Source organism: Enhydra lutris, unplaced genomic scaffold, assembly GCF_002288905.1.
Source record: "Enhydra lutris kenyoni isolate GAN:26980312 unplaced genomic scaffold, ASM228890v2 scaffoldscaffold50, whole genome shotgun sequence".
Taxonomy (NCBI): domain Eukaryota; kingdom Metazoa; phylum Chordata; class Mammalia; order Carnivora; family Mustelidae; genus Enhydra; species Enhydra lutris.
The window spans coordinates 6540899-6558088 of NW_019154134.1; the positions used below are offsets into that span (position 1 = coordinate 6540899).

Below are 17190 nucleotides of genomic sequence, written 5' to 3' on the forward strand. Positions count from 1 at the left end.
CCAGGGTCCTGGGATCGAGCCCCACATCGGGCTCTCTGGGCAGCGGGGAGCCTGCTTCCCCTTCTCTCTCTCTCTGCCTGCCTCTCTGCCTACTTGTGATCTCTGTCTGTCAAATAAATAAATAAAATCTTTAAAAAAAAAAAAAAAGATTATACCTCTCTACCAAGCTCCCAGGTGATGTCCATCCTGCTGGTCAGAGCAGAGGACCACACTTTGAATGGCAAAGGGAGAGGAATGAGAAGAAAGGTAATTTTGAGCTTGATTAGGAACACACCTGGGATAAAGTCAAGAGTTTGGGCACTCTGTGGAGACAGTCACATCAAAAGAATGCTAATGATTTTCCTGCTTTCTTATTATAAAGGATACTTAAAACAGTAAAAACATTGAAGAATCACACAAGTCAACACAATCCATATGTCAGGTTTGTTTTACTTTTCACAAATTCAACTCACATCCTACCCCTCAAGAAAAATATTTATTTTCTAATTAAGTAAAAATACTGAATGCATGCTGTTTGTATTTATTCTAAATGGAAACTCAGGCTTTACACCACTCAATTATATTTCTTTTTAGGATTTTATTTATTTGAGAGAGAGAAAAAGAGAAAAAGCCCAAGTAAGGGGGAGAGGCAGAGGGAGAGGGAGAAGCAGATTTCCCACTGAACAGGGAGCCTGATGTGGGGCTCAATCCCAGCACCCTGGAATCATGACCTCAGCCAAAGGCACACACCCAACCAAATGAGCCACTTGGGGCTGTCCCTCCACCCATTATATTTTTATCTGGAAAAAGTACTAATGTAACTACACGACTTTTTTTTTCTTTTTTTTTTTTTTTAAGATTTTATTTATTTATTTGACAGAGAGAGACACAGCAAGAGAGGGAACCCAAGCAGGGGGAGTGGGAGAGGGAGAAGCAGGCTTCCCACTGAGCAGGGAGCCTGATGCGGGCTTGATCCCAGGACCCTGGGATCATGACCTGAGCTGAAGGCAGACACTTAACAACTAAGCCAATCAGGTGGCCCCCCCCCTTTTTTTTTCATATGTCAAAGCTGGCACTGGGGAATTCAACAGTTCTAAAGTGAAGGTACAAAGCATCAATAGGAAGTCAACAGCTGATGATGTGTTCATGTGATTTAGAAGCCTATTAATATTTAATGCACAGCACTGCTGTGATATGGCATGAAATGCCGAATATCTAAACTTAAAGGGTGTTATTATTGGGGGGGTTGGTTTTAAAATAAATTAGGATATACATGTATTTATCAACGGATAGTGGCAGGAAGTCACTAAAAGTAAAGAAAGGATCTTGTCTTTGCAAGTCTGGACCTTGACCAAAATAAAGCCACATGTCAAGTCAACTCATTATGCATTCAGGAAAGACAATCAGGCACCAAGCCAAATCTCAAGGGAGAAAAAAAAACTTTTGCTTTTATTCCACATCAAAACAAAATTATATGGAATGTATAAATGCAACATAGGCTAAATCAAAAGTACGCGTGAGAATGCACACAGGTATTTAACTAGGTATCATGTGGTGTGACTTCACTTTTATTTCTAAACAAAGAAGTTTCTTCAGCCTTAAGTGCCCCAGATTGCCTTAAAAATTAACAAACTGCTGACAAAACCCTGAAGATTATGCTGGTTTTACTGAAGCTAAATGCAGTAAAACACTGCCTGTATACCCTAAGCCTCCAGCCTACCTGCCTGCCTGTGATCCTGCTGCTCCCTGCACCCTGAGACATACCCCGTCCTAATTCTATACGTTCAGACCTTACTCATCCTCCAGAATGCCCCTCTACTGGAAGCAGTATTATTACCCTCGGATTTCATCGTTTCATCTTCACTCCTTCAAGGCACGTATCTATCACACACACCGTCTCCAAACACGTCTCAGCCCCTGTGCAGTGAGCCCACGAGAGCAACGTGTGCTCTTGGGGCAGTAACACCCACAGTGACTAGGATGTAAAAGCAATAGATATTAGTTGAATTTAGTAACTTCATGGCGAGGCTGAAGTTATGATTCTCAGGTCAGCAGCCATAGCACCATCTGCGAGTGTTTTAGGAACGAAAATTCTTGGGCTCCCTGGCATGCAGACTCATTGAATCAGAAACTCTGGGGTGGGGGGGGGGAAGAAACTCCAGGGGTGAGGCCCAGCTATTTTGTATTGTAACAAACTCTCCACGGGATTCCCATGTGACTGAAGTGTAAGAAACACTGGGGCAAAAAGAGTCAGAGCCAGACTGAAGAAAGAGTCGCAGCTGCAACCAGAAGTGTCCTGTGCTAACATTCAGAACAGAGGACGTGGAAAGTGGTGCTGGCCTTCAAGCCAAATTGCTTTTATATACACTAAGAGCTAATGTCCATTCACAGGGTGAAGGATCTTTTAAAATGATCCCCTCTTTCATTCTATGTGTTGCTATTTCCCGGAAGATATAAGAATAAAATGAAGGTTGTCTGCTAGTTTACTGACATACACACATGGGAAGTTTAGATAAGCCTGAATAAATCTTCCTGAATGCATAAAGTGTCCAGTAATGTCTACAATTGGACCACAAAGAAGAAGCCATTCTCTCAAAGTGTAAAAGCAGGTTTTGCCAGGTACTTAACACCACAGCTAGTCAGTCTGATTATAATGGGTTTTTACTATTATAGAAGGCACTCCCTCAAAATTCAGCTGGATTTACCTGCACAGGGGTTGCATTAAAAAAAGACAAAAGGAAAATTATGCCTCACATTTAACCAAACATATCACAATTAAATATCTAAATAATACAAAGCTGCCATAATCCAAAAGAAGTAACTTTATTTTGAATATCTGATTTATATAGCCAAAGACCAATTGCTCAGAATTGATTAGGAATGCTGAGTCTATCCTTAAGCAAACGGAATTTAAATAAAAGCCAGAAAAAAGAAAAAAGTGAATTTCTCAGAGAAGACAAAAGTTTCCATACTGTAGTATCACAAACAGAGCAGCTGTTAGTGAGCTGTCTTACTCAACTATAGACCCCAACAGTTAAAGCCAGAAATAGGCAAGACTGCTTAACTGATGCTCCAACAAAAACCCATTGTGCTTATTTCTTACCAGACTTTCGAGGCACTGACAATGACATTTTGCGAAGACCTGAATATCCCAAATGCCAAATAGGAAAAACCCGGATAGCAATGGAATGCCTACACGACCACATCCCACAGGTCCCCTTCCCGGCCCATGATCGTGCGGTGATTTCCCCCACCCATGACCAAGCACTCCCTGCCTGTTCTCTTGCAGGCACTCCATCCCGACCTCTCCTTGTAAAGCAGACAAGGTGTCTATCAGGCTGATGGAGAGGTCAGTGGGTAAAGCCTGAGCCTGTCACCAAGCTCCTTGCAGGTAGCACCCTAAATTTCCCCCCTTCTCTTTTCCAAACCATCATAACTTGAGTTAGTGACTTCTCTCACCACCAGTTTATGCTAGTTTGTGCCACAAAAGTGTTGGCAAACCCTGCCAGGAGCTGTGCTTCCGATTTGTCCAGCCCCCTTGGGGTTCCTGGCACAGAGCAACTGGCCCCAGTAGTACCAGGGCTCACCAGCTAGGTTCCTGAGTTGGTGGCGATGACAGGTCATTTGGGAACACAACTAGTTGTGCACAATCTTAAATTCACCCTGCCAAACATCCTAACGTAACAGATACCATGTGAGGTCGTGTTCCCATCATCCTGGGGATTTTAAGCACTGGCTCACAAAGTGCGGTCCTGAGATCAAGCACAGAGATAGCAGCATCTGGGAGTGTGTTAGAAATACAGATCCTCACCTCCCACCCCACCTAAGGATGAAACGTTGAAATATGTCTTTCCAATGAACCACTAACATTTGAGAGACACTAATCTAAAGAGTCCCTAAAGAGAATCTTTACCTGGACAGAGTGCTATAGGTCTGAACCGCCTGGGCTCATTAGTAATTTTCCCCCCCACAAATGGAAAGTACTGCTATTCTCATCGGCATAAGCAAGAGCAGCTGGATGTCCCAAAGTTACAAGTACAGCCCCTTTTCATTTATAGTAAATGCCCAGGTATTAACTTTAAACAATGAATAGGAGCTAATAAGGAGTTAATAAGTATGCTACTCTAATCCATTTATGTTCTCACTTCTATACTTAGGACCCAGGACCACAAATGAAGCCTGGTAAAAGTCCTCTGACATCAGTGATACCAGAGCACCAGAGTGTGCACATATAAAGGAAAGGCAGAGAGAGGAATAGAGGGAAATAAGAAAACGAATATCAAGACCAAAAGCCAAAATTGTAAGAGAGTACTCTCACCCTCAGATGAAACTCTGACTCATTTATAGTCAACAAAAATGACTCATTTCGGGTGCTTATGTTCCTTTCTTTCCAATGTCAAGCATTATAATTTTATAATTAAAATAAACGTACAGGGGACAGGCTGTGGAGATAAATAAATTAGAGGGGGAAATTACACTATGATCCTAATACATTACAGACAATGTCTAGACTGAGATGTTTTTGCATTTTTGGCATCCCAACATAAAAATTCAAGAGAAAAGCAATAGGAAAGCCTGAATCCAACGAAATTAGGCTTCACAGCAGAACAGCAATGCAAAGCCACAGTTATGCACCAGAGTTATAAAGCTCTGGAACTGTGGCAACAACTAACTCATTCTGGAAATACCAATGGAAATCCCATTTTTTCTTGGAAGATACAAAGTTTTCTTAAAATTTCATTTCTAGATTTGATTTTCCTTCTCACTTCAGAACCCTAAAGCTTATCAACAGATCTCACTGAAAATGTGGGAGGCTGAAGAAACTTTTAAAGGGTAATGGGTAAAAAACTATGTGTACTTAAGTCAAAAGTACCATCAGAGTATTATAGTATATCTTGGTCAATTTAGATACACTAGCAATACATATATAATAGGACATACATGGACTGGAAAATGTAACCATATTTACGTCATTTAAAATACATTATATTGCACATTTTGTCCAAATGGCTCATGTAAGAAAGAAAAATCTCTCAATAAGACATACTATTACAAGAAAATTTTGAGCTAAAATGTATGTACCCAAACCAGAGAAATAATACATGTGTGAAGAAACTATTTTCTTAAATAATCATTTATAATGATATTTTCTGGACATTAGGTAAGCCCTTATCACCCGACTTTCTTAAATACTGTGACAAGAGAAAATGTTAGAGTTTTCCTATTTTCTGTTGGGGTGATGCAGGAGATGTTACTGGAGACATAGGCATGGATAGTACTCTGTATTTCTCTGAGTTTCTCTGAGTCTTCAAACTCTCTACCAAAAGTCACTGCATCTCCTAGTTGTTAAATCTGAGACCTTTCCCTAGGACACTGCAGTGTTATGAGAGCAGAGAATGAGATCTCCACATCCCATACCCTCAGAGCCCAGTGCTGGTGTTGGTAAGTTCATCACTCCTCAAAGCCATTTCTGGACCATTCTTCCCCAGCCCTCTTAAAAAATGCCTTCTTGGGGCGCCTGGGTGGCTCAGTGGATTAAGCCTCTGCCTTCGGCTCAGGTCGTGGTCCTGGGGTCCTGGGATCGAGCCCCACATCGGGCTCTCTGCTCAGCAGGGAGCCTGCTTCCCCTTCTCTCTCTGCCTGCCTCTCTGCCTACTTGTGATCTCTCTCTCTGTCAAATAAATAAATAAAATCTTTAAAAAAAAAAAAAAATGCCTTCTTACCTAACCTCAAATCAACAATACTGCCTTCCACTATCAATTGCCTACTGCATTAGCCATTCCTCCCTCCTTCATTCATTAAGACTTTATGCCCCTACCAGTCACCTGACCACCTCAAAACTTGCCATCCAACAGCCTCTCTATTCTCTGGCCTTGTTATCAATAAGGAGGTTCTCTTCCACCACCATCACTTTTTAAATTTAAGTCCTCTGTGCTAGACTAAGCTCCATGAAGATGAGAACCAGAACTATCTAGCTCATGGCCAGATCTCATGCACACAGCACAGTATATACTCTTAGTTAAAGAAGGTGTTTTTTTCATCTCCACTACATGCAAAAATTGGGGGCTACTAAGGTCTGTGTAGCTTATAAGAGAACCAACAAGGACAATGAAGTACCCGTGAATCATGTAAAAAGAACAGTCAAAGGGTGTTTTACCCAGAGAAAGTACCTGTTGGTTGATAAGTAATTAAAGTGATAGCTATTTTAAAACATAAGAACATCAATCGTATAGAAAAGGTGAGGCTCTTAAAAAAAAAAAAATGTAAGGCTGATAATTCTGAAACTTGAGATGAGGAATTGTGGCTTTTTTTTTAAGATTTTTATTTATTTACTTGAGAAAGAAAGAAAGGAAGTGAGTGAGCATGAGCTGGGGGAGGGGCAGAGAGAGAGAGAGAAGCAGGCTTCCCACCACGCAGGGAGCCAATGCGGGGCTCAACCCCAGAACCCTGGGATCACAACATGAGCCTAAGGCAGATGCTTAATGGACTGAACCACCCAGGCGCCCCTAATGTTACTGGGCCTTCATTTGCTCATCTATACATTAAAGGAGTTGGACCTTTTGGGTTGCAAACATTGTATTTCATTCATGCCTAATAGCGTGCCACATGTAGAAAGGAGCCTAACAAGGTCATTATAAGAAGGCAACCTGAAGTCCTAAAGCTGTCAATGTATGAAATTTCCTTACAAAAAATATACTCTAAGAATACGAAGAGACAGAGCAGAACTTAAGGCTGGACTATGTGGAAGATCAGCAAACTATAACCCCTGGAGCAGCCTGTTTCTGTTAATAAACTTTTATTGGAACGTAACCACACCCATCCGTTCAAGGACTGTCTATGGCTGTATTTTCCTGGTACAACAGCACAGATGTCAAATTAACCAAATGGCCCACGAAACCTAAAATATTTCCTACCTGGTGCCTTGAGAAAAAGTCTGTTGGCTCTGCACTATATGATCTATGAAGTTCATTTTAATTATTCATGAGAGATGGGAAGACCTGCATTAAAAGGCTCTTACACAGAAGGTAGGGGTAAAATGGGGAAAAAAGAATAAGTAGAGATAATAAGTCAAAATATGAACTCAGTTCACCTCCCAGTGATTATACTAGCTACTCTCCCTAAACTAGTAAAGAAACCTTCTTTTCCAAGAATACACAAGATAAAACGAACATTGAAGTTTTAACACGCACCTGCCCTCCTTCACTTTCTGTGCATTTCCTCGACATATGTAGTTTTCAATGTAACCAACACTGCAGTTGATTTTTGACCAATCTAGGTCACAAACATCCAGGAAGTGAGGGCGCAGTCTGCCTATTGAATACTTGGCAATGTCAGTCAGGGACTGACTAGCAGCTGCACCAAATAAAAATGTTCCAATGGCTTTGTAAATAGTGGCTATGTAGTTATTCCTGATAAAGGAATTCGAGTGCAAGAGGTTATAGTAAACAGACAGGACTTCTCCAATAATCATCTGAAAAAGAAACAGAAAAATAGTATGTTAAAACACCAACCAGGCACTTTAAACAAAATAAAAAAATAGAAAAAAAATGTTATATCACAATAAAATATTTATAAACACTTCCCTTTTTTCATTTGCAAATGCAGAGTCAGGATATCTAATTCTAAACCATGAAAAAAGGAGTCAGATCTGCTTACAAAGCAATGGCCAAAATAATTTCAAATCTACCTGAAACAATAAGACCTTATTTCTTTTCTGGTACTCAAATAAAATGAGTTTTAATAAGCAACGGTGTATCATGAATGAGAAAAACCATGGTTTGTTCAAATAACACAAATTTTCCTAATTAGAGTATCCCCTGTGTAAGTACTTTGATCTGGCAGTACTTCTTAGCCAAAATTTCTCTGAATCAAAAACATCCATCATATTTTAAGAATATAGTTTCAGGGAGTAAACTAACTAATATAAAAGCAGGGATCTAACACTGAGGCCAAAGTGTATAGAGGACAGAGATCAGCAGACAGAGCCTCCCAGCCCTGCCTTTCCAGAACCCGAGGCCCGGTTAACAAGACTCAACAGACTTTACAAGACTTAACGTCTCATTAACAGACCAAACACACATTTGATGCTCTCCTTCTCCAAGAAAACATTTCAAGTGACTCTTTCCTCTTTATTTTTCACTGACTTTATTTCTCACTAAAAGTGAAGACAAGGCCTTCCCAGACTCTAGTAGAGTATGTGTCAGCCAGCATATGCTGCTATAATGAGTTTAAAGGCATGAAAAGCCTTCCCAGTACTTGACAATTCAGACCTTAAGAAATCCAAAAAATACTGAGGAGAAAATTTGTACAAAATTACATTTGCTGATAAAATAATCCATATTCTAGCTACCTGTGACCAAAATAAATAGTAGAACAAGAAGAATCAGCTTGCTTATTTATGTTGGGGAAGTAAGGAGATAGAAGTCACAAAATTTTTCTTAAGTACTAGTTTTGCTGCTTCACCTTAAATTTACATGAACAATCGTATAAAACATTCAAACATTTCCATTTAGTGTGGATTAATTATCTTCATGGTGAACCTTATTGTAGGTAAAATAAATGATTGTCTCCTAAAAGAGCTTTTAAGAACCTAACACTAGGGGTGCCTGGGTGGCTCAGTGGGTTAAAGCCTCCGCTTTCGGCTCAGGTCATGATCCCAGGTTCCTGGGATCGAGCCCCGCATCGGGCTCTCTGCTCTGCGGGGAGCCTGCTTCCCCCTCTCTCTCTGCCTACTTGTGATCTGTCTGTCAAATAAATGGAATCTTTAAAAAAAAAAAAAAAAATTCTCTTAAAAAAAAAAAAAAAAAAAAAGAACCTAACACTAAAGGAGCGCCTGGGTGGTCTGGGTGGCTCAGGGGCTAAGCATCTGTCATGATCCCAGGTCCTGAAATCGAGCCCCGCATCAGACTCCCCACTCAGAGAGAAGCCTGCTTCTTCCTCTCCCTCCTGCTCCCCCCTTGTGATCTCTGTCAGATAAAGAAATAAAATCTTTAAAGGAAAAAGAAAAACAAAACCTAACGCCAAAAATTCTTTCTTTATTTAGCTCCATGGCTCTGTAATTAGAATGTTAAAACTCTGACAACTAGACTATGAATCCCACAAAAGCAAGAATCAAGTTTTAGTCATCGAATAAAAACCTAGTACCGCCGTAGTAGCCTCAACAGAGTAGGTGGTTAGAAATTTTAATTGAGGGGCGCCTGTGTGGCTCAGGTCATGATCTCAGGGTCCTGGGATCGAGCCCCGCACCTAGCCCCGCACTGGGCTCTCTGCTCGGCAGGGAGCCTGCTTCCTCCTCTCTCTCTGCCTGCCTCTCTGCCTACTTGTGATCTCGGTCTGTCGAATAAATAAATAAAATCTTTAAAAAAAAAAAAAAAAGAAATTTTAATTGAAGGGGTGCCTCGTGGGTAAAAAGTAAACACCCCTAAACATTAAGCTCCAGAGAAATATATTCCCCCATTACAGTAATTAATGTGAATGAGTTAATCAGATACTTTCCTGAGAACAGGTCTCTCAGAAGAGAAAAGCCACGTGCACTTCTAGGGATACCATACTCTGCAACTGCACTTAGGTTCTCCCAACCGGCTCTAGCGGCCCATGTATTGAAATATATACGGTCTCCTCTGACTGTTAAGGTGTCCCAGCAACTGCTTTTAGAGATGTGCACCAAGAGAGGACTTCTCTCATGTTTCATTATGGAGTTGCTCTTTGATCATTTACAATATATATATACCAATTATACCAATCAACCACAATTTGAGCAGCTGAAACTCCCACACTTCAGCTGTCAGCTGTTCTTAAGAGTGTAAGCACTCAATTATTTTCCAATTCTTTAGGGCCACCCAAACCCTGGTTCTTGACACTGGGGACAGAAAGTCAGCTCACTAGGAGAATTCCGAGCCATGGGCACAGATGACAAACTGATTCACAAAGGTAGTGTAAGCTGAAACTTAAAATCCTTGATGCTGGGAAAGGGCAGGGGAACTCTAAAGCTGACCAGTGCTGGTCAACGTGTATCATTTTTATCATGCCCTCCATCCTCACTGAGACAGATAGACAAGAGACAAGTACTAAACTGATTTTCTAAATGAAATGTAGGGATGTGTCTGAGCATTTCACTACTCATGACAGCAATATTTTTGTTTCATTTTAATACTTTGTCCCGCCCTTTGAGCCATTTATGCCCATGCTTAGTCTTTGGTGAAGTCCACACTTAAGCTGACTGTGGCCTTATCTTACAGCTGGGATCACTTCTTATGCATTATTTATACTCCAAAGATAGGATAAATTATTAAAGAACTAAAGATAGTGTCTGGGGGATTAAAACAAAATGCTTTTGAAGATCAAAGCTAATAATTACCCAAATATATGTAATTCAAATAGTTTAAATACTAAATTCAAATAGTTTAAATAATTCAAATAGTTTAAAACCTATGCACCACAATATTTTCTCACCATCTCCTTTATAGCTCCATCAACCCAGATACATCTCTATACTGTCCCTGTATTATGTGCCTCCCCTTCAGGACCTACCTTCCCAAAAGTGTAGTCTAAAATCACTGGTGTACTTCTACTTCTTACTAAATATCTTGAACTACTTTCATTCCCTTTATTCTACTGAATCTTTTTCAAAAGTCAAAATGGATTAAATAGGTATTAAACAGGTATTTATCAACTCTCATTTACCTTAATCTCTCACGGTATTTGACACCACTGATTATTTCTCCTTATTGAAATTCTCCCATGGCTTCTGAGGAGCTCTACTAACTCTGGTTCTCCACCAGACTCCCTCAATCACTCATATATCTGTAGATCATCTGTAAGCCAGGTCAAAGACCTGGTAGGAAGTCTGAATCACAGTCCTCATTTTTTTTTAAAGAACTGATTCACATTTAGTTAATAAAATTAAACATTTTTTTTTTTTACATGTCTAACCAAGTGCTGCCTACAATCAGTGGAGTTAATAAACAAAGTAAAAATTTGTTTAAGTTAGTACATAAAACTACCAGCCTGTGCAGTGTTGGCTGATATGGCTGATATAAAAATAGTACTTTCATAGCACCTTTAAAAAGTCTGTTCTTTTTTAAGAAACCTACGCTCAATTTGTAATTGCTTTATTAAACACAGAGATAACTTTCTCAGAGCTGATGATTAAATCGTCAAAACTTAGGAATTAATGAAATATAAATAATGAGTTCTTGCTCACTGAGGGTTCTGTCAGGCCCTGCACTGATGCAGGCCACACCTACACTCCAGGAGCCTGGCCATCAGAGCGCCGTCCTGCTGCAGGCCCCTGGTCTGTACTGGATTTCTGTAGTTTTGCTTGTGCAACATCCTTTTGACTGAGACACAAAGTCAAACCGAACTGAAAGACAAGTCCATCTGCAGCAGGGTTTGAGTACTCCAAGGGAGCATCTTTTCTGAACCGAGCTACTACAGCTGACCCTTCAACAGCATGTGTTTCAACTGAGTGGGTCCACTTTTATTATACAGTACTGTAAATGTATTCTCTCTTTACGATTTTACTAACATTTTCTTTTCTGTAGCTGGCTTTATTGTGTAATACATGTAACATAAAAAATATGTGTTAATTGATTCTTTATGTTCTCAGTAAGGCTTCCAGGCAACCAGGCTCTTCGTAGTTAAGTTTTGGGGGAGTCAAAATTTTTAACACCAATTTCTGACTGCACCATTTATCAGTGTCCCTTAACCCCATCTTGTTCGAGGGGCAACTCTATTTGCAACTAAGTATCCTACTAAAAACTTTAAATTCAAATAGTATCTCAGAAACACACATTTTCTTAAAAGATTTTATTTATTTAGAAACACATATATTTTTAAAAAATCTACTCTTACTGCCTTCCTAAAGGAACACTGATAGGCTTGGCTTTCGTTCTTTTCGTAGTAAAAATTCAGTGTAAAGATCTGTCTAGATTAAAGGGATCTGCTGATTTCTTAAAACCTCACCATACTAAAGGAGGGTCAGCCAATATCCCTATGTAAATACTCTCATGTCATTCCCGCACCTAAGACATGCCGGTTCCACCATGCCCAGCTCCATGGCAGGCAGCGAGGGTACTAAGAAGAATGAAGCACCATCTCTGCCTTCCAGGAGCTCACCGTCCCATAAAACAAACATGTTTATGAGACAAGTTTTCTTTTATTAATTACGTACCACAAATAATGAGTTGATTCATTCTCAACGCTAATAAGGAGCTGTGATAATTCTTGAATAAAACACTGAATTTCTAAATTAAGAGTTTTTTTTCAATAAACACCAAAACAGACAAGGCATACATGTTATCTCATTGGCCTATCTCCTGGTTGGGCCATATTTTCTACTTTAAACCAACATAAATCTTCTTTCTAAAGTTACCAGTCATGGAGCATAAAGTTATTTAATCTAAGTCATAGACTCTCTCAATTGAGAAATTATTAAATAATCTAGTGCAATCCCTTGATGTCTTCTTCTTGGAGCACAATCTCTAAGCATTCCCACCTGAAATCCTAAAAGCAAAGGTTACTCTTAGGTTTCAGTACCAGTAAAAAATTTCTTGCATTCACTGCTGATTATAGATAGAACGCTGGCTTTTCTCTTTAGTTTTCTGGCATTATATAAAAATTCTTTAACAGGGGTTAGAATGAAGTCTTGACATTAGTTATTCTTCTCTTTTAGAACTCTGTAACTAGAAAGTAGGTACACGCCTACAGATTCCACAAATTATAAAGCAATACCCTAGGTATAAAGTATGCTAAAAAACATACTGCTATAACATGTATCTATTGCATGATTACTATAACAACAGCAAATTAGACCTTTAAAAATCACAGTGACTTGGAAAAGATTAGCGTAAAAGCTATACACATTCAGTAAGGTTCTTTTAATTATACACTGTTATTCCTTTGGTTCCACTTAAAATAGCGGGATTATCTTGATCAAATAACACCTTCAATTAAATGTTAAAAAAATACATTGTTTTGGACATTTATGCATTCAATCATTAACAGATTAACACAAAATTAAGCCAACTGCCCAAAAGTGATAAACTTGGAAAAGTGGATTTGACTTACAACAATAATACTGAATGGAATGATTATTCCACCTAATAACGCATAAGGTATGGTGTCTTCTTTGTAAGGGTACTTGATGGACTCATCATTACAGAATATTCCTCGTTGGAAGGGGGTATGCCTTGAAGTAAGAATTGCAAAAGGCAATCCAGCTAGCAAAAGGAATAAATGAAAATATCATTAAAATGGAAATATGAAAATTAATGAATGGCAATAATTAACCCAGAGACTGTTTAATAATGCATTTGCCATGAAAATAAATAAGAGCACACATAAAAAGGAAATGCAGCAATGCATGCAACACAAGTTAGAAAGATTACAGTTTAAATTATAAAGGTAGGAAGAGGACCAATGCTTAACCAATCTAACCAAGAGTATCTTCTTCCCTTGTTTCTGCCCAAACACGCAGATTGCAGAGAAGACCAAAAAAATCCCTCCTCATACTCTTGTTTGCCACTCATAGGGTTTTCAACTCTATTCCCAAACCAATTTGTCATGCACTCTGCTTCCAAAAGGAAAACAGCTTTTTGACATTACCCATTTCGTCTCTACATTACTACCACATTTGTACAGGACATGGTCATGGCTAAGCTATCAGAGAATCTAAATAATGTGTTGTCCACTTGCTTCTATACCATCTATATCAAGTTTCGAGCTGCTGTGAAAAGGATCTGAACTTAAACCAAGTTTAAGGAAAATGGACAATGAAATCAAGCACAAAAAGACAGTTCTGTTTTCACCCATGTTTTCCCTCAAGATTATGTCTCACACTCACCTCCTAAACTGTCTCTTCCCTAAAAGTCAGCTTTAAGAATTCAGGTCTCCTTTACTTCACTGAGCAGATACACTGATTAATATGCAGCATACCAACTAGGAATGCTCTGTAAGAGAGTTATAGATTAGCAGAAACCTTCAATATGAGGTCTGTGTCAAGACTTCCCCAAGTATGGAAGATACACTCTAACAGAGTCCCATTCTCCCAGTAGTAATGCCATAACCACCAAGCTAACACGCTCATTGTATGTCTGAGTGTTCGTTCCATGAAGCACCAAGTCTTGATGACCGTTTATAGGTCTCATTAACTCCGCTAAAACTCTGCCTGTCATTAACAAATATCAAGTATATATATTTATATGTTTCTCCTGCAAGAGCTAAAGAAGCACATTCCTAGGTCTTTTATTTATCTTCCTGTCTTTCATTTATGCTCTGAATACATGAACCAAAGTTTTTATCGTTGTGTTAAAAATCATCTGCCAAGAGCGGCAACCCATTAGAAGTCTTTAAGATGTTCACAAGGTTCCCAAAGCCATACTTCTAGTAAAAGCTACCATTACAAATAAATAAATAAATAAAATAAACTAGAATCGACTTTGCTAACTGACCCTTATAATACCTCTCATATCTGATTTCGAACTATCCTCTGATTCACTAAACTATCTGCATTCAGAGGAATAGGGCAAAATACCCAAGCCTTTAATACAGATACCACAGCTCCAGCACAAACCTTTTGCACACAGCAGCACACACTGTGGAGGTTAGTAAGCAGATCTGTGATCAGTTGCTGCCTGCCCTGTACGGTAACTAAACGTTCACCCTTCAACCAATAGCAAATTTATTTTGTATTCACAAAGAACCACCATTTTACGGTTCAATTCTACTTGCAAGAACTCCATACATAATAATGGAAAATTTCAATCTCTACAGGGCATATTTCTGAATTGGCTGAATTTTTCTTTTTTTTTTTTTTTTAAGATTTTATTTATTTATTTGACAGAGAGAGACACAGTGGGAGAGGGAACACAAGCAGGGTGGGTGGGAGAGGGAGAAGCAGGCTTCCTGCTGAGCAGGGAGGCCTGATGTGGCCCCATCCCAGGACCTGGGCTCATGACCTGAGCCGAAGGCAGCTGCTTAATGACTGAGCCACCCAGGCGCCCCTGAATTGGTTGAATTTTTCAGTGATTTCTTTCTTTTGTAGTAGGACAAGAAAATATCTAGTACAGAAATTAAATCCACATATGGTAGTGTCCAAAACTCAGTAGGCTTTATGTCCTTATTCTCAGGAAAAATTCATATTAATAGACCCAAATATATTTAAAAGTTTTCTTAGCAAGCATATCCACTAAGTTGGGTTTTGTTTTTTTTTCCTCTGACCAAAACAACTATGTTGGAAATTATTTTTAAATTTAGAAAAAAAATTTGGGGGTATTTTTTTTTAGGAGAGGAAGGAAAGAAAGTAAAATCACATACAAATATAATTAGCCCATTTTTAAAAACAGGAATATATAAACAGGTAAATATTGAGTGAATCCACTGTCAAAGAATTCTGGTAGGTGCTACCAGGAATACAAAGTTATATAAGACATAATATGTTACGTGCAGCAGAGAATAAACCGAAGTACAAAAAGTTCATATGAAGGTTCAAAGAGAAGCTCTGATGATATGCAAAAAGCTGGTGGTTACCATAGAATTCAGTAGAAGGCACCTAATAAAGACAGAGATTTGGGGATACAAAGGATCTCTGAAGCCACAGAAGTAAAAGAAACTGCAGGACGGATCTGAAATGAAAAGAAGAGGGGGGGTGAGGCAGAGGGCAGCCACAATAGTAAAGGGATGAGCACAGGAGGAAGATCCACTGAGGCAGACCTGGAGGCCCGAAGAAAGGTCAGGAGAGAGGAACATCACTGAGATCAAGTCCAGAGATAGCATCTCTGGATATGATGATTGAGCCACAGCATCTAATACATTTTTAAAAGCCAGACTTGCAGTAAAAGTGGTTTTAATAAGAAGAAAGGATGGAAGCCATACCATGGAGATTTTAGTAAGGAATGATAAAATAAAATTTTTTTAAAAAGCCAGAATCTACCACAAATGCGCACTATTCTTTTGAGAGCATGAGTGAAGAAAAGCAATTTTATCACAGAAGGCCTTAGAAATACTTTAAATTAATAATATTTGCGATATTGGGAGGAGTCAAGATGGCGGAGAAGTAGCAGGCTGAGACTACTTCAGGTAGCGGGAGATCAGCTAGATAGCTTATCTAAAGATTGCAAACACCTACAAATCCAACGGGAGATCGAAGAGCAGAAGAACAGCAATTCTAGAAACATAAAATCAACCACTTTCTGAAAGGTAGGACTGGCGGAGAAGTGAATCCAAAGCGACGGGAAGATAGACCGCGGGGGGAGGGGCCGGCTCCCGGCAAGCGGCGGAGCAACGGAGCACAAAATCAGGACTTTTAAAAGTCTGTTCCGCTGAGGGACATCGCTCCAGAGGCTTAACTGGGGTGAAGCCCACACGGGGTCAGCGTGGCCTCAGGTCCCGCAGGGTCACAGAAGGATCGGGGGTGTCTGAGTGTCGCAGAGCTTACAGGTATTAGAACGGGGAAGCCGGCTACAGAGACAGAGCCGAGGAGTGAGCTCTCAACGTTACCTTGAACTGGTCGCAGGCTCGGTCAGCTCGGAGGGCGGCCGGAGGCAGGGTGACGGGAGTAATTGGGCGCTATTCTCTGAGGGCGCACTGAGGAGTCGGGCCCCGGGCTCTCGGCTCCTCCAGGCCAGAGACCGGGAGGCCGCCATCTTCATTCTGGTCCTCCGAAACTCTACAGAAAGCGCTCAGGGAACTAAAGCTCCCAAAAGCAAACCCGAGCAGATTACTCAGCCCGGCCCCTGGTAAGGGCAGTGCAACTCCGCCCGGGGCAAAGACGCTTGAGAATCACTACAACAGGCCCCTCCCCCAGAAGATAAACAAGAAACCCAGCCAGGACCAAGTTCACCTACCAAGGAGTGCAGTTTCAATACCAAGGAGAGCAGCGGAATTCCAGAGGAGGAGAAAGCAAAGCATGGAACTCATGGCTTTCTCCCCATGATTCTTTAGCCTTGCAGTTAATTTTTTTTTCTTTTTCAATTTTTTTTTCTCTTCTTCTGCTAACTTTTTTTAACTTTTACCCTTTACTTTTTTAACGTTTTTTAACTAGTTTAATATATACACATATTTTTTCCTTTTTATATTTTTTCTTTATTGGTTTTCTTTTTTTAACTGTTTCTTTCTTTCTTTTTTTTCTTTCTGAACCTCTTTTTATCCCCTTTCTCCCCCCTCACGATTTGGGATCTCTTCTGATTTGGCTAAAGCATATTTTCCTGGGAT

At 39.8% G+C, this 17190-nt stretch overlaps 1 protein-coding gene across 7 annotated transcripts in view; it reads right to left on the bottom strand.

The window, feature by feature from the left end:
* Positions 1-17190, bottom strand: part of LOC111156867 (phospholipid phosphatase 1) — a 98456-nt gene that overhangs the window by 22128 nt on the left and 59138 nt on the right. For 5 of the 7 annotated variants that reach the window (XM_022517979.1, XM_022517974.1, XM_022517972.1 and 2 more), the window contains one exon: positions 7170-7450. In XM_022517979.1, coding sequence (XP_022373687.1) covers positions 7170-7450 — 281 coding nt within the window. Of the gene's footprint in view, positions 1-7169; positions 7451-13047; positions 13200-17190 lie in introns of all 7 variants that reach the window. The other 2 variants (XM_022517978.1, XM_022517976.1) reach the window with 1 other exon arrangement.